Source organism: Ciconia boyciana, unplaced genomic scaffold (genome assembly GCF_034638445.1).
Source record: "Ciconia boyciana unplaced genomic scaffold, ASM3463844v1 HiC_scaffold_41, whole genome shotgun sequence".
Lineage (NCBI taxonomy): Eukaryota > Metazoa > Chordata > Aves > Ciconiiformes > Ciconiidae > Ciconia > Ciconia boyciana.
In genome coordinates this window covers 265135-289408 of record NW_027328409.1, presented here as the reverse complement: position 1 = coordinate 289408, position 24274 = coordinate 265135, and the positions used below count along the sequence as shown (strand labels likewise).

Sequence of the window (24274 nt, the reverse complement as noted above, 5' to 3'; positions counted from 1 at the left end):
AAGTGTACCTTGCCACTGTCGCCTTTACCACTGAACCTTGTTAACTCACTGTTTTATATCAATAAAGTATATTTTTGCTTCTCTCTTAAGACTGAAGTGCATCACTCCATGTGCAACAATTGCTGGCAGATGGAGGGAGGTAATCCTTCACCTCCTCCCAGCACTGGCAAGGCCACACCTGGGGTGCTGTGTCCAGGGCTGGGCTTCCCAGTGCAACAAAGTGGTTGACCTACTAAAGCAAGTCCAGCAAAGGGCCATACAGCTGGCTTAAGGGACTGCAGCATCTTTCATAGGAGGAAAGGCTGAGAGATGTGGGACTGTTCAGTCTGGAGAAAAAAAAAAGACTTGGAGGGATCTTATTAATGTATATAAAATTCCATCTGAACCCAAGAAAAGACTTTTTGACTGTGAGGGTCGTGAAGCACTGGAACAGGGTGCCCAGAGAGGCTGTGGAGTGTCCATCCATGGAGATGGACAAACCCACCTAGACAATGTCCTGAGCAAGCTGCTCTAGCTGACCCGGGTTCAGCTGGGGGGTTGAAGCAGATGATCTCCAGAGGTCCCCTCCAGTCCTAACATTTCTGTTACTCTGTGAGTATAAAGGAGAAAAGTGAGACAGAAAGAAATGAACAACATATAGCCTTGTACTGCAAATATGGTGGGATCCCATGGGGAGTACCCAAGCTGCAGCAGGGGAGAAGTGTGAGGAGGAAGGATCGGCAGAGATGTTCTTTAGTGACTGTTAACCCCCTCTTCACCATCCCCCCTGCTCCTCTTGGGGCTGGGGTCGTTAGATGAATTGGGACCAATAGAGTAATTTCAGCAATAGAGTAATTTCTGGGGGGAGAAAGTGTGAGGAGAATGGTCTTTAATATTTTTGCATTGTTTCTCACAATCCAAGCCTTTTTTAATTGGCAAGAAATTAAACTCATCCTCGGCAAGTCAACACGTCTTTGCCAGTGACAGTAATTGGTAACTGATCTCCTTTACTTTATCTTGACCCATGAGCTTTTCCGATTCATTTTCTCCCTTTGTCCTGTTGAGGTTGTCTGGCATCTGGGTGGCTGGCTGGCTGCTGGCCAAGGTTAATCCATCACAGGACCGCATCTGGACTGCTTCATCCACTTTGGAGCTCCCCAGCACAAGAAAGATCCTGACAGACTGGAGCAAGTCCTGCAGAGGCCAGAAGGACAGTGGAGACCTGGAGCACGTTATGGACAAGGAGATGCTGAGAGGGATGCGTTTTTGAGAAATTCCTCAGAATAAAAACTGGAGCAAGGACCCAGGCCAGGAGGTGAGATCTCAATCAATGGACTTTTTCAATATTTGTTGAGAAAAGCCATAAGCACCTGATGTAGCTGGAGCTGTCTGAGAAAAGGCTTGGCTGAGAGACCGGCAGGGGCAAGAGTTATGGGACTTGTGTGTAGTAAATGCCAGTAGCAAACTGGTTCCCTTCTTATTAATACTGGCGGTGGAGTTGGGTGTCACTGAGCCTAGGAGGAGGACAGAGGTGACCATGCAGCAAAGGTCACTCCTCAGGGCTGGGGTGTGCAGCCAGACATGGAAATGGCCGGTGTGTGGGACTGATCTGGGATAGTTTTCCCAGGGCAACTTCCCTGGGGTGTCCAGGGAAAATGGCACAGACCGGGCCCCCCTCTTTTGCACCTTTGGTGCCTTGCTTCCTTCACCATGACACCTGACTCTGCTGTGTGAGCACCCTGCTGGGTGCCCCCACCCTGCACACTCTCACAGCTTAGCTCTACATTGGCCTTTTTTTCCTCTCCTGGGCTCCTTCGAGCTCAGCCCAGCCTCTCCCCACCTCCCCTGCCCTCTACAACAGCCCAGCCCAGCCCAGTCCAGCCCACTGGGGCAGCCCAGTGTAGGCTGGCCGCACGGCAAGTCCTACCACAGGGTGCTGCAGAGCTCTGCCCATTCAACCACAGTCCCAGCCCCTCTGAAGGGCACAGCAGCTCCTGGGAGGCAGGGAAGGGTCTCATCCTGCCCATCAGACACAGTGATGCTGCTTGCTATAACGACAGAAGGAAACAGAGGCCAGTCACTCCCCGGCTCTCCTGCAGTCATATTGTAGCTGATCCTCAACGCCAACTGCATTTGACCTCTTCTCTGCCCCCACCAGCCCCACTACCCAGGACAGCACGAGAGCCCTGGGCTTCCTCATGAAGCTCCTGCATCTCTCCAGTCTCCCTTCCCTGTGCATGCTGGGTCCCCACTGACTCCCATGGAACTGCAGAGTCCTTCTATTCGGATACATCAATTCAGTGGTTTACTTTTGGGGAACTTCACCTTTGAGGGTGTTTCAGCTTCTGAGTCTTCAGTCACTCCCAGCCCTGGGCACATTGCGAGTCCCCATCCTCTCCTGAGCCCTCCAAATTCATTTTTTGTGACAGACTACTATATGCCATCAGTCCTGTCATATGTGAAGCAGCCTGAGGAGGTAATTGGGAGCCCATGCACCATCTCCACTGCCACGGGACACCAAGAAGAGAGCTCATAATACCAGAACTTTCACTCCAATGGAACCCAGGGGTACAGGAGCTTAAACCCAATCAGACAGAAAACACAAAGAGAAAACTCCTTACAAGACCAATTCCTTGGATATTTTCTTCGCAACGCCTTTGGAGGAAGAGCCCAGTCTTCAAGCACTGCACCTGGGAGATGCCATTCTATTGAAGGGCTGTATTTGGACAGGCCACATCTGACACAGTGTTGTGAAAGGGTCAGCCAGAACTAGATCAAACCTCAAGACAAGGAGTATAAGCCCAGAAGATTACCTTTAAGTACGATTATCACAAGGGAAAAAACACACTTGTGGCCTAAGATAAACTCTGGGAAATGTGAAGAGAAGGGGAGGCAGGTTATTGTTGGTGAAACAGCATTCATTGGGCCAGTTTCCATAGGGCATCCTTGAGCTCCTGGTTCCTCATGCTGTAGATGAGGGGGTTAACTGCTGGAGGCACCACTGAGTACAGCACTGACACCACCAGGTCCAGGGATGGGGAGGAGATGGAGGGGGGCTTCAGGTGGGTAAAGAAGCTGGTGCTGATAAACAGGGAGACCACAGCTAGATGAGGGAGGCATGTGGAAAAGGCTTTGTGCCGTCCCTGCTCAGAGGGGATCCTCAGCACGGCCCTGAAGATCTGCATGTAGGACACCACAATGAAAACAAAACACCCAAATGCTAAACAGGCACTAACAACAATAAGCCCAGCTTCCCTGAGATAGGAGTGTGAGCAGGACAGCTTCAGGATCTTGGGGATTTCACAGAAGAACTGGTCCACAGCATTGCCCTTGCAGAGGGGGATTGAAAATGTATTAGCAGTGTGCAGGAGAGCATGGAAAAATCCAGTCCCCCAGGCAGCTGCTGCCATGTGGACACAAGCTCTGCTGCCCAGGAGGGTCCTGTAGTGCAGGGGTTTGCAGATGGCAATGTAGCGGTCATAGGCCATGACAGTGAGGAGAGAACACTCTGCTGACATCAAAAAGAAAATGGAAAAGAGTTGGACCACACACCCTGGGTAGGAGATGGTCCTGTTGTCCCACAGGCACTTGGCCATGGCTTTGGGGAGAGTGGTGGAGATGGAGCCCAGGTCGAGGAGGGAGAGGTTGAGGAGGAAGAAGTACATGGGGGTGTGGAGGCGGTGGTCACAGGCTACAACAGTGATGATGAGGCCGTTGCCCAGGAGGGCAGCCAGGTAGATGCCCAGGAAGAACCAGAAGTGCAAGAGCTGCAACTCCCATGTGTCTGCAAATGCCAGGAGGAGGAACTTGGTGATGGAGCTGCTGTTGGACATCTCATCCCTTTGTTCATGAGGTACTGCCAAAGGAGGAAATGACACTCACAAGTTAGGACTGCTCTGACAAACTAGCTTTCCATTCCCTCCCCCACCAAACACAGATTGTCTCTCCCCTTCCTTTCAGGACCTTCATACATCTCCCTGGCTGGCATTCTGGTTTGTGCTGGCCAAATGTGCCATTAGGAGCAGGGCTCTGCCCACGAGCTCCCCAAGGAGTCATCCCTGCTGTACAGCTGCAGGCACCTGGGAAAGGGGGTGACAGCTCCTGAAATTCACTGTTTACCTCAGATGTTATCTACTTGGAATGAAGAGGAGCTGCTCAGCATCTTCCAGCAGGGCTACCCCAGGGAAACTCCTGGACATGCTAAAACTGTCGTGACCTGAGCAGAGACAGCTCACGCCTCAGCCCCACAGCCCCACACACTGCACTGTCCACAGACCCACAGGTTCACACAGGCTGATGGGCTTTGCTCCCGTGGACACAACTGCATGGCAAGACCTGCAGCATTGGTGTGTGAGCTGCACCTGAACCCCCCTTGCTTCCAGAGAGTGTGAGGGGAAGAACAAAGGCAGCATGGACAGGAGGGAAAGATGGAGAAATGCCCCAATGCTCCTGCTGAGAGAGGACAGGGACAGACAAACAGAACTCACAGAACTTGTGAGTTTCTCCTTCTTAGGATTTAGCCGCTAAGGATGTGACTCAACCAAAGTCCCTACAGCCTTGGGGGCAGAAGCTCTACTGGGTGGAAGAGGAGACCAGGGGCTGCTCTGGGGAAGCATCTGCACTGCAAAGGATGGCAGGGAGGCGCCCAAATTCCCTTCACACAGCACTTCTGGTAGCAGTTCTGCCTCAGCCCCTGCCCATGTCTCTGCTGCCTGGAGCGGTCCCTGCCAGGAGCTTTCTCTGTCCTCAAGTCTCCTCCCTGACAGTGCTCTCAGACCCCATCCCACCCGCTGTGTGCTCACCTGTGCCCTGCAGACACCTCCTGGCAGCAGGGCACTGCCCAGGGGCATCTCTGTATGTGCAGGGGCTCAGGAGAAGCTCTGACAAGTCCTGATGAGAACTAGGGTCTCAGTGCCTTCTCCAGAGCAGAGAAATAAATTCCAGTCTCCCACTGCCCACCCAGCTAAGCAAGAGAAGAAACCTCAAAGCACAGACTCCTTCCCTTTTAGGTAATCCTCATCCTGACCTTCCTCTTGAAAAGTCCCCTTGGAAATTCCCTGGGATTAATCTGGAGCTGTAGGCAGCCCTGACCCACACAGCAGCGTTTCCTTGCTGCCATTTCCCTGCTGCCAGAGACTTACTGTGTCAAAGGCTGTGAAGATTTATCTGTGAACAAGCTCAGCTCTCTCCTTCCACCCCACACTGCCCTTAACCTCTCTCTGCCTTACTCTTCTCCCCTTGTCATCTGCAGGCAGTGCCCTCAGCCCTGCTGCACTTTGCGGAGGGGCTGCTCCTGGGCAGAGCTGTCTCACTACAGCGCTGCCCCCTTCCCATGAGCTCCCTGTGTCCCAGGAGCCTGGCCCAACTGAGCAGCAGAGGACCAGCCCAAGGCATCTCTTTCTCTGCTCCCTCTGGGCTCTCTCCAGGTGTCCCTGGGGTCCAGTAGAACCTGCTGTGAAACAGGCTGAAGCAATCACCGATGTTCCCTCCCTCAGCTGGGGAGAGACACTTACTTCCAGCAGTGTCATTTCTCCTGTCAGAGATAGAGTTAGGTCTAAAACTCACCTTTTTTGTCTTATTATTAGCCAGGACACCCAGACAATTACAGGCAGGGATCTTCTGTACTCCTGTTGAGGGATAGGATTCAGCTGAGTCAAGTGAGGCATCTCATCCTGCCTTTCTATTGCTAGTGCTGGAAAGGGGACTCAGCTCCCTCCCATGCCTGCCACAAACCCCCAGGAGATGGAATTCCTCTTGCATTTTTAATGCACATTGTTCAAGTGTGCATTAAAGAGGCACCCGCATGTGAGCTCCTTGTCTCAGTTCCTGTTGTAAATAATGAAGATGTAGGTCAGGAGTTGGCTGTTCAGGGGAAGTACCTGGTGACATCTGAGGTGCCACAAGTTGTCCAAGGCATGTGCAAGACAACTGCATTTGTCCCCATTAACTATTTTCTTGGCAGCATATGCTGCCATCTGACCAAATTATGTCCCGTATCATAGGGAGAAGTAAGTTTCTCTCTGTCTTTTCTGTCAGCTGGGTTGACTAGATCTCCATTGACTAGAATGACAGTTTTCATCCCCACATTGCCGAATCAAATTCCAGGCAGTTACTCTAATGTCCAAATAGCGGTCTGTAGTGTTATGTGAGAGGCCCAGGGTCTCACACGTAACTACCTGTGGCTGGCAGGTACAGCACAGGAAAGCCACCCCCGTTCAGAGCGAGTGTGTGTCAGACACCCCAGACAGCACTGCAGACAGGTTGGGTGCCTTTGTGCAAGAAACTGATTGCCACCACTGCAGTGTGGCAAGGTCCGTCCCTTCTGTATCCCGTAGATGTAGGGCAGTCCAGGAACACAAGGCACATCACGCTGGGGTCTCCACTTGTGTGCCTACATTCTCAAGCTGCTGTTTTTTCTCTCCCCCAACCTTTACTCACCCCCTTGATGATACAATCAAGGAACAGACCAACCATTTTCACATTGGGCCTGACAGCAGCAGCTTGTCATTCATGGAGGTCACCTTCACATCCACCAAAGGCCCTAAGGGGCAGCAGAGACACCACTGAAGTAAACCTGTTTCTTTCCAGGGCTGCACTTCCCAGCCCCGTCTCTCTCTGTCCTTGGCGACAGCAGGGTTTGCTCACTCTCTCGGCGTCCAATTTCAGCTTTATGTTTCCATCTGCTGTCCACTCTGGCATGCCTCTGCTCGGAAGCAAAGCCTTTGCAAACAGGGCTTCTTGGACGCTGGGTACCAGCTTTCCCTAAGACAAGTCGGAGTTTTGCCTGGAGCCACAGCTGAGGTGCTACAGCCCAAATGTGCACCGATGCCCTCAGCCACGGGCAGAGCCAGGAAAAGCTGCAGCCTAGGCTTTTTGGCATCCATGGAGTAACTGCCAAGGCATGGTAGGACAAGTCACACAGCTCGGGGTGCTGCAATGGATGGATACAGACTTTCAGGAGAGACAGGCTGGAAGGATCAGGAGTGGGGTTCCCTCAGAGTGAAGAAGTTGCTTGGATGTCTGGAGCTCCTCTATGGGGCAAGTGACAAGTTGGGTGAGCCCTTGTGAGTGAGGGTCAGAGGAGGGGCCAGGAAAGGTGACATCGTGGTGGGAGGTGAGGAACCCGCAGTCAGGGTGGGGAAGTTGGCATAGTCTTTTCTAAGCATCCAAATGAAGTCCCTGGATGTAGAAGCCGGGCTCTGACTGGGGACTGCAGTGACCCTGGCTTTTTATGGAAGAGGAACACAGCAGGATGCAAACAGTCCAGGAAGTTTCTGGAGTGTCTTGGGAGAACTTCTTAGCACAGCCGCCAGATAGGCCAACAAGGGTAATGCAAACCTGCATCTGATACTTGCCAGCAAGGAAGAGCTGGTCAGGGATATGAAGACTGGCTGTTGTGACCCTGAAATAGTGGGCTCCCAGCTCCTGAGGAGAGTGCGGAAGGAGAATTAAAGACTCCAGATGCCAGACCCCAGAAGAGTAGACTTTGGCCTATGCTGAGGAGTTGTAGTGGAGATCCAATGATCAGCAGCCCTGAAGGGCAGCAGAACTCAGTACAGCTGGTCTTCCAGAACAGCATCCTCCACAGTTGGTGATGGTCTATATCAAAACTCAGTTGAAACCTGAAAGGGAATTCAAGGGCACCATAACAAGCTGTTTCTACTTCAGGGCCAGTTAAAGAAGAAACAAAGATCCTGTGTGGCCACTGCTGAACTGAGTAAGAGCGGGTGTAGATAGATCTGAGATTCTCCATGTCGTCTTCGCCTCAGTCTTCACCAGCAAAGTCTCCCAGGCCTCTGTGACTCAGGGCAGGCGTGTGGACGAGGACAGCCAACAGAGGAGAGGAATCAAATTAGGGGCTACTTAAGCAAATTCAACGCTCACCAGTCCATGGGACAAGAGGGGTGGGGGATAATGGCTGAGGTGACTTAAAAATTAGAACTTATATTCACACTTTTAGGTAAGGCACAGCATTGAAGAAGCTCCCCAGGTGGAATGCGGCTGACATGTAAGGAATCCATTCCTTGGTAGTTCCCTAGGCCTGCAACCTTAGATGTTGGTAATGCCAGGGGAACTTGGTGTGCTGACTCTAAGAGGCGCTGCCCGGAGGGTGGAGCGGTGTGGAGATGCCGCAGCCAGGCTCTGCAATAACAGGGGAACTTAAAGGTGTCCTGGAACTGATAAGCTGCATATTTACTACCCTGGGCCAACAGCCTGCCACGTTTTTGACAAAATGCTGTCTTTTTGGTGAACTTTGCTCATTATGACATCATTATAATACCAAAACACACCTCCATCCCAAAAGCTACCCGCCTCCAAGGTGCGACCACCCCTCACTGACCTTATGCACTGAATATTTCTAGCTTATACCTTTAAAAGCGAAGTGAGAAAACTTTACACCAATCCTAAACAAAGGTCTGTATGACTAGAGTCACTCAAGCTCCACCCGAAAGGTGAAAGATAGTATAAAATAGCTTAAGAGAAAGAGAATGTTGGGGAAGACACCATCGCATACCACTCTGACGTTGGGGATCAGTCGACACGCTGAGCCTCTCTTCCCCCCCATCGGGACGCCTTTGGGTAAGAGTCGAACACTTGGTTATATCAAGTGCCTCCGCAGAAAAGTTAGAAATCTCTATAGAGTCGCTTTCTTATTCTTTTAACGCGTTTGTGTCCAGCCGTGTTACTTATATTCTTGTCCGGCCCTGTTATATACTTGTTCCTGTCCAGCTGTGTTATTCATACTCATATTCTTGGCATTTGCATGTGCTTTGCAGACAGTGAATTTATCACCGGTAATCCAAAGAATCTGTGTGTCTGTTGCTCCAATAAACTGCACTCTTCACTGCTCTGGCCGTGATAGTTCCTTCAACACGACCAGACTGGGGGGGTGTAAAACTGATGCTTTCACCTTAACGAAAGCCCTGAACTAATAAGTGGCTACACACACAGTCCTTAGAAAATAAACCTTTGACCAAGTCTGAGACTAGGACTGGACCTAGCCGCACCTAGACTCCTCTCTGAGAAGGAGTTTAGAAAGCAAGGGGGTCCTGTCTGAACCTCGTGACTCAACGGGAGGGTTTCCCCCCCCAGCCACTCCTCAGACTCCTATTTGTATGCGACAGTAACTCTTAACGCAACAGAAAGTTGGCGTAGTTGGCAGGATTACCATGGATATACTGCTGCAAAAATACTAATGTGCCCCTTCCCAGGCTGGGAAGGGTTGGGCTCAAAAGTTTTGGAAGGATGAAGAGAAAGTGATAGAACGCATTGAGCAGTGTCAGGCTGCGCAAAGATTTGGAGTGAAAAAAGGTAAAGGTGTGGTTTGTGCGGTGTTAGGAGCCTGTTTGTGTTGTGCTCATCAAGAAGCTAAGAAAACCCCTGCTCCCTGCCTAATTTCCAATGTGGAATATTCAGCTTTAGAATCAGAAAATGGGGTGTTGAAGTCATCATTGGCCTTTGAGAGGGAGACAGGAAAAACACTAAGAACCCGAGCTGATACACTCAAGTGTGAAAATGATAAACTTGTGTGTGAAAATGATACACTCGTGAGTGAGAATGGTAAACTCGTGAGTGAAAATGGTAAGCTTGCGAATGAGAATAGTAAACTTGTGAGTGAGAGTAATAAACTTGTGCATGAGAATAATAGATGTGTAAATGAGAATAATAGACTCGTGAGTGAGAATAACTACCTTAAACAGTTGCTGGAAAGGGTTAATCGGCTGCTAGATAAAATGCAACCCTCTGCTCCAGTTGAGCAGATTTGTAGATTAATGCGTGGTGCAAACCCTGAAATTCGGGATGGTGATTTTTGGTTTGACAGTGATGATCATGAAGTCAAAGGTACCTCCGATTCCGAGCCTCAATTGATTTCCTTACGACCTTTGGTCAAAACTGAGACCGCTGTTGATGACGATGACGAAATCTGCACTACTGTGAGAACAATTCCATGGTGACCATTGGTCCAATCTCTGGGTAAAAAGAATAACCCAGCCGGGGAGAATTGCCTAGCTGGAAAACCCCCAACCCACAAGGAAAGTGCACCTTCTGCACCAGGCCTAATTGACGAGACAGAATCTCAGCGATAAAACTTTCATCCCCGGGGAGGGCAGTGAGCCACCCTGCTCGGCAGGTATTAGCAATTCCATGGCTCTCTGATGAATACTCTGACCTTATCATTGCCATTCCCATTGGACCCCGAAAAATATTGGTAAACGTTCTTATTGACACTGGGGTCCAAATATCAGTAATTACGCATGAAACAGCACAAGCCCTGGGCATAAGACCTGGCTGACGCAGGGTTAAATTCACAGGAATTGAAAAGGAATGCACCGCCGAAAAAATTCACCCTGGTTGCTAGAAGAACGAAGATTAACCAGGGCAGAGGTATTAGCCGGTGCTGCATATACTAACATTCTAGGATTTGACACACTGCGTGGGCGTATGTGGAAACTCCCAGGTGGAACTGTGTGGAGTTTTGCAAGAGATAAAAAGTGAAACGGAGTCTGTTACAAACACCTATACCCCTACCCCCCTCTAAAATCACTAATGTTTGGCAATATCCATCTCCAGCAGCAGCGCTTATGGGGATTGACGGGGTGGTAACGGAATTGGAAAAAAGAGGCATCATTAAAAGGACTCATTCGCCCTATAATTCACCGGTGTGGCCAGTAAAGAAACCAACCGGGCAATGGCGTTTTACAGTAGATTACCGACAGTTAAACACTAACACTGCACCTTTGACTGCTGCAGTTCCAAACATGGCAAAAATAGTGGCACTGATACAGGGAGCTGCCCATCCCTGGATGGCTGCATTGGCAGGAAAAGTACACCGGATTAGCACCTGGGGCATCTCACCCTCTTTTTAACCCTGATGGTTAAATACAACCGAGCACGTTTGTTTCCTTTTTGTCTTCACAGGAATCCTGAAAGAAGACGACTCTGATTGAAGTAGATGTCTGCAAAATGCAGCAAGGGGACTTGTATTGGAATCAAAGTATACTTTAAATTTGGCAGCATTTTGCAGACAACTCCTTTGATGTGTAGCCAGAAAAACCCAGAATGGCCGTGGTCCCAAGCCCACATTAAATACAATGGGATTATTGGAGCACGTGTCATCAAGGAAAGGCTAAATTTGGCTACTGTAGTCATGCATGGAGTCGAGGTGTTCTCAAGACACGAGTGGAGCTGGGATAATGGATGGCTTCCACTCCTGAAGGGAAAAGCAGAAGAAATCCAGGTCAACCCATGAAAAGGTCACATCCATGACAATATCCAGCATTTCTAGAAATCCAATAGCATCAAAGTCTTGTGTTACCGACGAGTGGGATTGCCTGTATAACTTTACTCTAGTGAGACCCACTATTGTAGCCTGTGTATGGCAACGACACTGCATGGGGCCAGGGATGTCAATGCAACAATGTATAGGCCTGTCATTCTGGTTCAAAATAGATATGGTTGAACCTGATCCAACTACACCACCTGACCCAACCTCACCCACTCCGCTTGACACACTGCAAGATGGAGGTAGGAATATACCTCTCCTTATCACAGAACCTCACAATGACCCTTGGGACCGTGCATTGTCACGATATAGTGCAAGCACTGGAACACAACGGAACAGAAGGAACTTAAGCCTCTCTGTTCTAGTTAGGCATGACAATGAAGTATGCTCAAAGGATGAATGCAGTTGGAATGACTCTCTTCGGATGGCTAGACTTCAAGCCATTCCAGGGCAGACAACACAGATTAGCTGCCGAATAACTAATGGGTCTACTTACCATAGGCCGACTGAAATTAAAGCAGTCTATACTGACTCTTCCAGACCGGAGAATTATAACGCTGAGTGTTACACAATAACCGAACCAAATTCAGATTGCTGGTACAATCTTACCTTTACCAAACCTGCAATTGTGTACTGTCTTTGGGGTTACAGAGGCACTGAATTACTATTTGAATTTGAGATTGATATAGCAACATCTGTGCCAGTTGCAAAGCATAAGGAACCCCACAAAGGATAAGGCCCCCACAAACGTCTGAAAATGTACCGACTCGGCCTCCCATTAGTCTAACTTCTTTCACCTTCAACACAGGCCCTTACATAATTAAAAACACAGGCCAGCAACAAGTGCTGTTTAATCCGTCATACTCCCTCAAACGGGTGGAATTAGCAATGCAGACTAATATCTCTGCAATTAAACCTACCTGTTCACCATTCCTGAGTACTTCTTACGCAGGATGGTCAGCATGGTTGCATAAACGGACTCTCACCTCTCCAAAACAATCACAGAGAGATGTGACTGGTGTCTTAGGAACAGCACTGGGAGTCTTAAACAGCATAGATGCTGAAGTACTTGCTAATAAATTAGCCACAGTAACCAATGACTTCAGTGCCCTGGAAACACCCTTTACAATCTCCTCTTTCAGCTCTGGGAGCTAACCAATGGCTCTTATCGGATAGATTGCCTCAGTGGGGAGAGGAAAATGAGAAAGACCACCCGTTGATTGTGGATGCACTTGGTGCAGCCCACAACAATGTTTCTTTAGCTCTTAGTTGTATCCAAGCTCAACCGTGGATGCAATCTATAGTAGCTGCAATTATACGGGAAGGCGAGGAAGGCACCCTGCCCACTGAAATTCAAAAAGTAATTTGGGATAATGCAACTGAATTGGAGAAGGAATTCCAATCCTGGTGGTATCCAGTTCATTTCACCTACGACCCTACTGACGGCAAAGCCACAGCTTTTTGTCTTAACCATACGCAATGCTTCGGTGTACGCCATATAACCAATCATTGCGCTGGGGTTGAATCACAATGGAGCTATACGCTATCCATTAGAACAGAGAGTATGGGCCCAACAAAATGAGAACAAATGGCAAACTAATGATGTGATAGCATGCGTTGTACGGGAACAACAAGGATTTATTTGCGAGAGTGACACCCTCAAAGCCCAAGACATTTGTCTGGACACTGAACAAAATGTTTGTCATTTTGAAATACAACCAGATGAAGCCCCTGAAACTGGACTTGTATATATTGGGAAAGGACGCGCTTGCATGAGACCCTTTTGTGATTTTGTATTTGTAGATCACAGTACTGTAGCTAGAAGTAATCACTCTAATATTTGTGTTTGTAATTTTACCAAAATTATGGGATGCGACTTCAACTATTCAGCTCCTGTCACAACTCACCAAGTGCTGCAAGCTAACTATACACTCTATCAAGACTTATTAACTACTACAACTCGATGACCTGAATCAACTGCTGGAGGCGTCCGCAATAACGGACATAAGACATCAGTCACCGTCCACCGTGACACGGAAGAGATACATCGCATCTTAGAATGAGTGAAGCAGGACGGAGGACACTATTGGTGGGACACTTTGCTAGGATGGTCGCCAACCGCAACCGGAATTCTCAGTAAGATGCTTCATCCAGTTGTTATTCTGCTAATGCTCACTGCGTTATGCTTCATTCTAAGCATCGTGCTGGATGGTAGACGTTGGACTATGGTGAAGCGTTTGGCTCCTCAGATATCCCCACAAGATGTCTACGTACTTGATAATCCTCACCATGAGAACATATGGGACACACCCGAGGCATGCCAAATTTCGTGAAGCTTGAGTGACTGCAGTCACGGGGTGGATTATGGGGGATAATTGCTGGAGGTGACTTACTTAGAAATTAAACTTATATTCACACCTTTACGTAAGGTACAGCATTGAAGAAGCTTCCTGGGTGGAATGCGGCTGACATGCAAGGGATCCATTCCATGGAAGTTCCCTAGGCCTGTAACCTTCGACATGGGTGACGCCAGGAGAACTTGGTATGCTGACTCTAAGAAGGTACTGTTCGGAGGGTGCAGCGCTGTGGAGACGCCGCGGCCAGGCTCTGCGATTAAATGGGAACTAAGGTATTGTGTGTGACTAGTAAGCTGCACGTTTGCTACCTTGGGCCAACAGCCTGTCATGTTTCTGACAAAATGCTGTCCTTTGGTGAACTTTGCTCATTATAACATCATTATAATACCAAAACACACCTCCATCCCAAAAGCTACCCGCCTCCAAGGTGCGACCACCCCTCACTCAGCTTGTGCTTTGAATTTTTCCTAGCCTATACCTTGAAAAGCGAAGCCAGAAAACTTTACACCAACCCAATCCTAAACAAAGGTCTGTATGACTAGAGTCACTCAAGCTCCACCCAAAAAGTGAAAGATTGTATAAAATGGCTTAAGAGAAAGAGAATGTTAGGGAAGACACCATCGTGTACCATTCCGACCTCTGGGATCAGGCGACGTCCTGAGCCTCTCTTCCCCCGCATCGGGACGCCTTTGGGTAAGAGTCGAACACTTGGTTATTCCAAGTGCCTCCCCAGGAAACTTAGAAATCTCTCTAGAGTTGCTTTATTATCTTTTAACGCATTTATAGCCAGCAGTGTCACTCATACTCTTGGTATTTGCACGTGCTTTGCAGACAGTCAATTCATCACCGGTAATCCAAAGAACCCGTGTGGCTGGTGCTCTAATAAACTGCACTCTTCATTAAACTAGCCGTGGTAGTTCTTGAACATGACCAGACTCTCAGTGTGGCCGTGATACTTCATGCAACACGACTAGGCTGTGAGTGCAGCGCGTTATTAGTGAATCCATAATCGTGAAGTTCAGTTCCCTAAACACGACCGGACTTCTCACATTGTAAATTAACGCTGTCACCTTAAAACTGATGAGTGGCTGCATATACAGCCCTTCGAAAACAAACCGTTGAGCAAGTCTGAGACTAAGACTGGACTTAGCCGCACCTAGACTCCTCTCTGAGAAGGAGTTTAGAAAGCAAGGGCTCCTGTCTGAACCTCCTGACTCAACGGGTGGGTTCCCCCCACCCCCCAGCCACTCCTCAGACTCCTACATGACAGTAACTCGTTTAACGCAACAGTCACATTTAGCTATGTAGCAGTCGTAGGCCAGGGCAGCCAGGAGAAACATTTGATGCTGCCCAACAAAACCAGGACATACAGCTGGGCAGCACAGCCAAGGAAGGAGATCCTGCCATCTTCCATCAGGAAACCCACCAGCTTTTTTGGCAGTGACTGACAGGTAGCAGATCTCCAGGAAGGACAAGTTCCTCAGGAAGAAATCCATGGGGCTGTGGAGGCTTGAGTCCACTGCTGTGATGAGTGCAATCAGGCTGTTCCCTGTGAGCACCATGAGGTAGATGAGCAGGAATACTGGGAAGCACAGGCCCTGCAGGCTGGAGTGGTCAGCACATCCCAGAAGAATGAATCCAGACCCCACGGTGTAATTCTCCACGCCTTTTCTTTGGGGCATTTTCCCTATACAGAGCAATCCACACAACAGGCTCTGTTGTGGTTTAGCCCCAGTCGGCAATGAAGCACCACACAGCCTCTCGCTCACCCTCCCCCCCCCCGCAGTGGGATGGGGAGAGAGTCTGAAGAGCAAAAGTAAGAAAAGTCGTGGGTTGAGATAAGAACAGTTTAATAATTGGAACACTAAAAATAATAATAATAATAAATTGTAAAGAGAAGGAAAACAAGTGAGCAAGAGAGGAACAAAACCCAGGAAAAACCCCAAGTGATGCAACTGCTCACCACCCTGCGACCGATGCCCAGCCCGTCCCCGAGCAGCGATCGCTACCCCCCAGCCAATTTCCCCCCAGTTCATATACTGAGCATGACGTCATACAGTATGGACTAGCCCTTTGGCCAATTTGAATCAACTATCTTGGGTCCTGGCAGAGCATGGGAAGCTGAAAAGTCCTTGACCAGTGTAAACATTACCTAGCAACAACTAAAACATCAGCGTGTTATCAATATTATTCTCATACTAAAATCCAAAATACAGCACTATAGGAGCTACTAGGAAGAAAATTAACTTTATTTCACCCAAAAGCAGGACACTTCCTTTGCTGATGGCTCGTGTTTTGCCTAATGAAACCCAGGGACCACCACAGCCTTTCCCATAGAGCTGCTACCCACCTAGGCAGTCCCTGGCATCTATCACTGCAGGGGCTTCATCCACCTTAAGGTCAGGACTTGCTGGATCTCACGAGGTTCCTGTTGGTCCATCACTCCAGCCTCTCTACGTCCCTTGCAATGGCAGCCCTGCCCTCCATTGTAGCGTCTGCTCTCCTCAATAGGGTGTCTTCTACAAATGTTATGAAAAATCACCCTCTCGTCTCCTCTGGGTCATTAAGAACACGTTAAACAGGGCAGGTTGCAGGACAGACCCCTGCAGGACCCTGCTAGCTGGAGACCTCCAGACCCAGTACCACACATTAACCATGGTCTTCTGAGCCTCACCATCCTGCTGTTTTTTTAACCAGCTACTTATGCACCGATGGAGATCATAATATCCTATCCCAAACACAAAAATATTGTTGGGGGATGATGCTGAAAGCTTTGTTGACTTTCAGGTAAAAGACAGCCACTGCTTCTCCACGTCTAGCTATCCTGTCCTTTCCTCATGGAAAGCAAAGATGACGGCCATACACAATCTACCCTGGGTAAATCCAGTCACCTTCTCTTTCAGACACCCAGAAATGGGGTCCAAGTGCACACGCTCTGGGGCAGAACCTTTAGTTCCCTTGCTCATCACCTGGGCATTTTTGAAAGGTGCATGCAATTGCTGGGTGCTCCCAGTCATCAGGCTGTTCCTCCAGTCTCCATGGCCTTTCAAAGATGATGGCGAGTGGCCTCACTGTGACATCATCCTGCTCTCTCAGCTCCCGGGGATGCCACCCCTCCTGGTAAGGACTCTGGATCACTCATGGGACCCCTGACTTGGTTCTCATCTACTGCTAGTTGTTCTCCTCCAGAGTCCTGCCCCAAGGCACAAAGGCCCTGGAGCCCTTCCTGCTGAAGACTGAGGCAAAGAGGACATGGAGTATCTCAGAGCTATCTACAACTGTTCTGATTAAATTCAGCACTGGCCACACAGTATCTTTGTTGCTTCTTTAACTGTTCCTGAAGTGGTAAAGACTCATTATGGTGCCCTTGAATTGCCTTTCAAGTGCAGGCTGAGTTTCAATCTGGATTATTGCTGTGCTTGGAGGATGCTGTCCTTGAAGACCAGCTGTACTGAGCTCTGCCACCACGCCTTGCCAATTGATTCCGTCACTGTCACACCACTGCCTCCAACACTAATAGTGCCTCCAACACTCCAACACTAATATCCTGTCTGTGCCCCTTGCTGAGATCATTGCTGCACATGTGGGCTAAAGCACCCCAGGTGTGGCACCAGGCAAGCTCCTTCTTGCCATCAGGAATCCTGGTACCGCGTGTCCAAGATCCTGTGTGTGCAAAGGCTTTGCTTCAAAGCAGAGACATGGCATGGACAAAGGACTTTTGAATGTTTTTCTAGCCCTTGGACTACAAAGCAGAATGAAATGCCTAAATTCACTAAACTGAAAACATTCCCCTAGCTTGGAGAAAGTAGATCCTTCCCTGTCACGTTCCTGGTGTCCTGTGTCATGATGGGAGAAGGAAAGGTGATTCTCGTGCCCATCTGTTTTTCTAATAGAAGAAATGTCACTGCTGGAATCAAGTGTCTCTGCCCAGCTGAGGGAGGGAGCATCAGTGATTACTTCAGCCTTGGGCTGGTCTTCTGCTGATAAGCTGGGCCGGGCTCCTGGGATGCAGGCAGCTTATGGCACCATGGGAGCGCAGAAAGCAGAGAGACCGCTCTGCCCAGGAGCAGCTCCTCCGCAAAGCGCAGCAGGGCTGAGGGCACTGCCTGCAGGCACTGAGGGGAGACGAGAGAGGCAGAGAGAGGTTAAAGGCAGTCTGGAGTGGAAGAGATCTTCACAGCCCTTAACACTGTAAGTCGCTGGCCACAGGGCAGTGCACATGAGGTCCTGGAGGGATCCCCTAAAGCTGACACATCCCATGGTTGGTTTGGAGGAGAAGGATGAGTTCCAGCACAGGGGATTCCCTGCCACATCGTCAGAGGGCCAGGGTATGACAGCTTGTTTCTCCCTGGGATGGCTGCAGAGTGTGAAGCTGGGTGTGCAGGCAGGAGTGTCCAGAGCTGTCCTTCAGAGCAGAGTCCCTGCACCCCAAGGGGCTGTGTGCCAGGGCAGGGACTCTGCCACCTGCCAGGGTCAGCGCTCAGCCTGCCTGGGGAGCTTCCCACGTCGCTATGGAGTGACCCCCAGCAAGGCAGGGTCCCTCTACTGTCGAGAGAGTGCGGGTCACGGCTGCTCAGAGCTCCAGATCACCCCCAGGACATTTGCAGAGAGTCCTTTTGAAGATGGGCATCAAGGCAGCATTTGCCTGACAGGCAAGCAGTCTGTGCTTTGACTTTTCTCCTCTTGGTTGGCTGGGTGGGAAGAGGGAGATGGGAACTTTGTTCTCTACTGTGGAGAAGGTACGGAGACCCCGGTTCTTGTTAGGACTTGCCTGAGCTGCTCCTTAGCCCCTGCACACACAGAGATGCCCGGGGCAGTGCCTGGCTGCAGGAGGTGTCTGCAGGGCAGAGGTGAGCACGCAGCGGGTGGGATGGGGTCTGTGAGCACTGACCGGGAGGAGAAATGGGGACAGAGAAAGAGCTCCTGGCAGGGACAGCTCCAGGCAGCAGAGACATGGGCAGGGAGGGACAGGGAGCTTGTTCCAGAAATGCTGTGGGAAGGGGGACTTGCACACCTCTCTGCCATCCCTTGCAGTTCAGACAGCTTCCCTGGAGCAAGCCTGTGGTCTCCTCTCCAGCACAGCCTCATCCCCAAGGCCACGGAGTCCAGGGCATGAGTAAACTCCTTGGCAGCTGGACCTCCGGTCTAGAAGAAGTGCCTGTGTCCTACAATTGCTATACAACAAACAGGCTAAAAATGAGTGCCCTACATTGTCTCTGTCTGTGAGGTGGAGAGCACAGCTGGATGAGGAGAAGGTTTCTCTGCATGCCCGTCTGCCTTTCTCTCTGTGCTTCATGTTTCTGGAGCATAGCCATATTCTTCTCTGTTTCACTACCTGTCCGTCATACTCTTGCTCTTGGGGTGAGAGTGCGGGTTAACTTCTATTCTGACTCCGACGCTGGGGGTCCTACTCCAGAGGATTCCTCATGGAAACTAGATGTCTAAGGTGTATTTTATACATTCAGGCAGAATGTCCTTCAGTGGGTAGGGTTGGGGAATGGCCTGGCTCATTCCTCATTCAGCTCTGGGAGGGGGATTTCTATGAGAAATGGCATGGGCTTTTCTTCAGAGAAGTCATTCCTAACTTATCACTGTCTTTTCCTCCTTGGACAGGTCCCCAAGCCCACAGGAAGAAAATGTTCAACAACAACTCCATTACTGAGTTCCTCCTGCTGGTGCTTGCAGACACGAGGGAGCTGCAGCTCTTGCACTTCTGGCTCTTCCTGGGCATCTACCTGGCTGCCCTCCTGGGCAACAGCCTCATCATTGCTGCCGTAGCCTGTGACCACCACCTCCACACCCCCATGTACTTCTTCCTGCTCAACCTCTCCCTCCTCGACCTGGGCTCCATCTCCACCACTGTCCCCAAAGCCATGGCCAATTCCCTGTGGGACACCAGGGCCATTTCCTATTTGGGATGTGCTGCACAGGTCTTTTTTTTTGTTTTCTTGATTGGAGGAGAGTATTGTCTTCTCACAGTCATGGCCTATGACCGCTACGTTGCCATCTGCAAACCCCTGCACTACGCGACCCTCCTGGGCAGCAGAGCTTGTGTCCACATGGCAGCAGCTGCCTGGGGCAGTGGGTTTCTCAATTCCCTCCTGCACACTGCCAATACATTTTCCATACCTCTCTGCCAAGGCAATGCCCTGGACCAGTTCTTCTGTGAAGTCCCCACGATCCTCAAGCTCTCCTGCTCACAGTCCTACCTCAGGGAAGTTGGGTTGATTGTGATTAGTGCCTGTTTAATGTTTGGGTGTTTTGTTTTCATTGTGGTGTCCTATGTGCAGATCTTCAGGGCCGTGCTGAGGGTCCCCTCTGAGCAGGGACGGCAAAAAGCCTTTTCCATGTGCCTCCCTCACCTGGCCGTGGTCTCCCTGTTCATCAGCACTGTCTTTTTTTCCTACCTGAAGCCCCCTTCCATCTCCTCCCCTTCTCTGGACCTGGTGCTCTCATTTCTGTACTCGGTGGTGCCTCCAGCAGTGAACCCCCTCATCTACAGCATGAGGAACCAGGAGCTCAAGGATGCCCTATGGAAACTGGCCCAAGTGACACTGTTTCACCGACAATAACCTGCCTTCATTTCTCTGCACATTTCCCAGAGCTTGTCTTAGGCCAGAATTATGATTTTTTCTCTTATAAAATCCTGCTTATAGGTAATTTTCTGGGTTTATACTATTTGTCTTGAGGCTTGATCCTGTTGTGTCTGACTCTTGCACAATACTGTGTCAAATGTGGCCTGTCTGATACCAGCTCTTCAATAAATGTACGTGCTGTACGTGAAGGCTGGGCTCTTCCTCCAAATTTATTTCCAAGAAAAAGTCTGAGGAATTGCTCTTTAAAAGAGTCTATTCTCCTTGTGTTCTCAATAGTTTCGGAGTTAAGCTCATGGTACCGTTGGGTTCCACTGGACCATATGTTCTGGATTTAAAGCTCTCTTCTTGGTGTTCAATGGCAGGGGAGATGCTCCATGAGCTTCTGTTATCTCCTCAGGTTTCTCCATGTATGACAGGATTGATAGCATATACAAGTCTCTCTCAAAAATGAATTTGTAGGGGTGAGGAGCAGATAGGCTGTGGACTCAGCACGTGCCCTGGGTTTGGAATGAAGGGAGACTCAGAAGGTGAAACACCCTCACAGTTGAAGTCCACCAAAAGTAAAACACTAAATCAATTTACCCATGAACAAGGACTCTGCAGTGCCGTGGGAGTGAGTGGGGACTCAGCAGGCAGAGGGAGAGGAGACTGGAGAGATGCAGGAGCTGCCTGAGGAACCCCAGCGCGATGGCTGACTGGAGCAGCAGAGGGGGCAAATTCAGTCAGGATTAAGGATCACTTACAGTATGAATTCAGGAGAGCCAGAGAGTGCCTAGCCTCCATTTCCTCATGCCTTCAGGACCAGCACCAACCCTGGGGCTGATGGGAAGACTGAACCCCTATCTCTGCCCACCAGGAGCTGCTGAGCCCTTCAGGGGGGCTGGGGCCACGGGGTGAGTGGGCCACGGGGTGACTGCCCAGAGCTCTGCAGCACCTTGCACTGGGCACTGCCATGGCACCAGCCCATGGGTTGCTCTGTTGGGCCTGGCTGGGGTGAGGGCAGGGATGGTGGTGAGAGCAGGGGAGAGGCTGGCTGGGCTGGAAAGAGTCCAGGAGAGGAAAGCACCAGTGTAGAGCTAAGCTGTGAGAGTGTGCAGGGTGGGCGCACACAGCAGGGTGCTCACACTGGAAAAGTCAAACACTGGAGAAGGTGCTCCCTAGAGTGGACTAAGGCGCTGCAGTGACATAGGCTAGGGACTGCTTGGCTGGGGTGCAGCTCTGTGTTAAATGCTCTGGTGGTCCTTGGGTTACATTAGGCCGAAGAAGAGCTATCTGCAAGGAAGGCCAAGAGCCTCCTGGGCTGTATGAGCAGGAGCACAGGCAGGGGAAGTGATTCTCCACCTCTGCTCAGCACTTGTTAGTGCTACACGCAGAATTCTTTCCCAGGTTTTGCCCCCCCACAATGCAAGAGAGGCATTGCCTACAGTGATACAGTGATGTTTCCAAGAAGACAGTCAGGCTGGTCACTGGGGTGCAAGACAGGAGGACAAGAGGCAATGGGCTGAGACAAGAGAGAGTCAGGCTAGCTATAGGGAGAAACTTTTCCAACATGAGGACAGTCACACACTGGGACTTGTTTCCCGGGGTGTGCTCTGGCTCCATCCTTGCAAGTTTTCAACACCCAAATGGATGAAACCCCTCAGTAACCTGGTGTGACCCTGCTTGGAGCAGGACATTAGTCTAGATACCACCCAAATTCCCTCCCAGCCTGAACAACGTTGCTTTTCCCTCTCCTTCATGTTGTCAATGTTAAGGAATGCGCTCAGGGTCTCCCTGACTGTGGAAGTCATTCCCATCCAGTACAAGGCTGCTTCACAGGTACCCCCCGACAGCCCTGATCCCATCCTTTTTTTCACCTTTCATGTCCTCGTTCCTTCTTCCTCTCCTCTCAAGTCCATCTTTTTTACCATCCTCATACTCTCCAAAAAGAACAGCCTCCCCTGTTAACCCTTTCCCCATTGGTTACCCTCTTCTGTAGCGAGGATAGCGTATCCCCATCCAGCTCAAGGCCCTGCAGGGAGCGTGGGGAGTGGGCCAGGAAACATCCAGCCGCATCAGAGGAGAGGTGGGGAAAGTTAAGGTGGCAGGTGATGTGGGCTGGAAATTGCCAGGGGGAGGAAAATTCTGGCATTCGGCTCATCAGCAGTAGTGTCCAGACGGTGGTTACCCTGAAGCATGCTCATGGTGTAGAGCCAGAAGACCTTTCTATCCTGGTGCTCCGCGAGGTCTGGGAAGTGGATGAAGAAGGACTGGTGTCCCTCGCTCCCCATCCTTTAGTGTCATCGTCCCTCCTGAAGCATGGCATTGAAAGGGAGGCTGGGAACCTTTGTCAGGGCTTGCACTGAAGGAAGCATGACCGTGTGAGTTTGCTGTTACCCCTCAGTCCCTGTGCCCAGCACGTGCTCTTGAGACAGTCTTGCCCACCCCATATGCTGGCCCCAAAGTAACCCCCAATCCTGAGCCTTTGTACCTTCCATTTCCAGCCCTGGCCATTCACCATGGTCCCCGTGTGGGCTGATCATTTAAATGTGACCGGCTCTGCCTACACTGGGGGAACACCCAGCCCTTCCCTGGCTCACACATGCCCAAACCCTGACAGACCCCGTAGCAGGGCTGTCTATGAGCCCCTGCATGGGATACAGCTAAGTCTGGCCAGGGACCAGTGCTGGGGAGGGCTGTCAAAGCAGGAGGGCGGCAGAGGGAGGTGGCACGGAGCTCTGTTGGGCAGAGCATACCAGGGGGACGTTTTCCCACCCCTGACTGCACCTTGCCCCGTTGATGCCTGCACAGCTGGGCTGTGGGACAGCAGAGCTGCACTGGTGCAGGGGTGGCAATGAGAACAAGAGCCGTGATGCTCCAGGAAGCTCCCACACTGCCAGGACACCAAAAGTACCCTCAAAATAACCTCAGATAGGCCGAGCTGTCACCCCAGTCGCTGCACTGGAGGTGGAGGGTGAGCACCACCAGCTCCAGCGCTGCCAGCAGACTCTCTGAAGCCAGAGCAGCTACACACAGGCAAGACAGGACTCACTGCTGCTCGCAGCCCCGGGCGCTGCTTGCCAGGAGGCCCAAGGCATGGAGGGGAGCATCGGTGCCCTGCACTGCAGCCCAGAGTGCCTCCTTTTCTCTGTTACCATCCTCTCTCAGGAGCATCCCTGGGAACATTAGTCCCTGTCTTGGTGGAAGGGAAGCTGATGGAGGTCTTCTCTGATGTCCCCATGGCCCCTGGCTCTGTCCCAGCATCAGCTCATGTTCGCTACCACAGTCCTTCTGTAGGGCATGTCTCTGCTTGGATCTGGCCACCACAGCTTGCCTGCATGGTTCCAGAAGGTCCCAGCGAGGCTGTGCTTGGAGAGGAGGTTGTGATTCTCCTTGGTCTGGGAGGTGGGATGATCTGGCTGGGGATCATGAAAGGAAGGAAAGGACGAGAGACCATAAAGACAAGAAGCAGTAAGGGAAATTTCTTATCAGGTTAAGGAAAGAAAAAAAAATACATATATACTCATAAACATGCGTATCTATACACACTTTTTTAAGCATATACACATATACATACACACATATATCACCGCAATAGTGGATAAGCAGTGGGTCCTGGCCGTAGAGATTTTCAAACCTCAGCTGGAGAAAGCACTGACTTGCCTGATCTAAATGTAAAGCTTTCCCTGCTCAGAGCAGACCTTCAGATGTCCCTTCCAACTCAAATCCTCAAGGAAGAAGGGGCTGGACATGGACTCAGGGGTAGGGGACATTGCTGTATGTTGAGGCATTGCTAGTTTATAGTCCCTTTATAATCACTGTTCCACCCTGTCCTCAGGGTTACAAGGGGAGGGAGATCATCTTCAGAAGGAGGCTCTGCTCCAAGGGACACCAGGAGTCCAGCTGGTGCAGGGATACTACAGAGAAGTTCTCAGAAACCCTGCCAGGCACTACAGAACCAGAGAATCGCAAGCTGGTTGGGGTTGGAAAGGATCTCTGGAGATCAGCTAGTCCAACACCCTTGCTCCAAGCAGGGTCAGCTAGAGCAAGTTGCCGAAAGTCATTGGGTCCAGCTGGGT

General features: G+C 50.4%; 2 protein-coding genes across 2 annotated transcripts; one reads left to right on the top strand and one right to left on the bottom strand.

The window, feature by feature from the left end:
* Window positions 1-2897: 2897 nt before the first annotated feature.
* LOC140645914 (olfactory receptor 14J1-like) lies at window positions 2898-3812 on the bottom strand. Its single transcript, XM_072849375.1, has one exon. The coding sequence runs from the start codon at window positions 3810-3812 to the stop codon at window positions 2898-2900; it is 915 nt and encodes a 304-aa protein (XP_072705476.1).
* Window positions 3813-19256: 15444 nt separating this feature from the next.
* LOC140645913 (olfactory receptor 14A16-like) lies at window positions 19257-20192 on the top strand. The gene has a single exon (XM_072849374.1). It carries the CDS (start codon window positions 19257-19259, stop codon window positions 20190-20192), a length of 936 nt encoding a protein of 311 aa, XP_072705475.1.
* Window positions 20193-24274: the final 4082 nt, after the last annotated feature.

Coding starts and splice junctions, on each gene's coding strand:
- LOC140645914 (XM_072849375.1), bottom strand. CDS start 3,812: ATGTCCAACAGCAGCTCCATCACCAAGTTCCTCCTCCTGGCATTTGCA.
- LOC140645913 (XM_072849374.1), top strand. CDS start 19,257: ATGTTCAACAACAACTCCATTACTGAGTTCCTCCTGCTGGTGCTTGCA.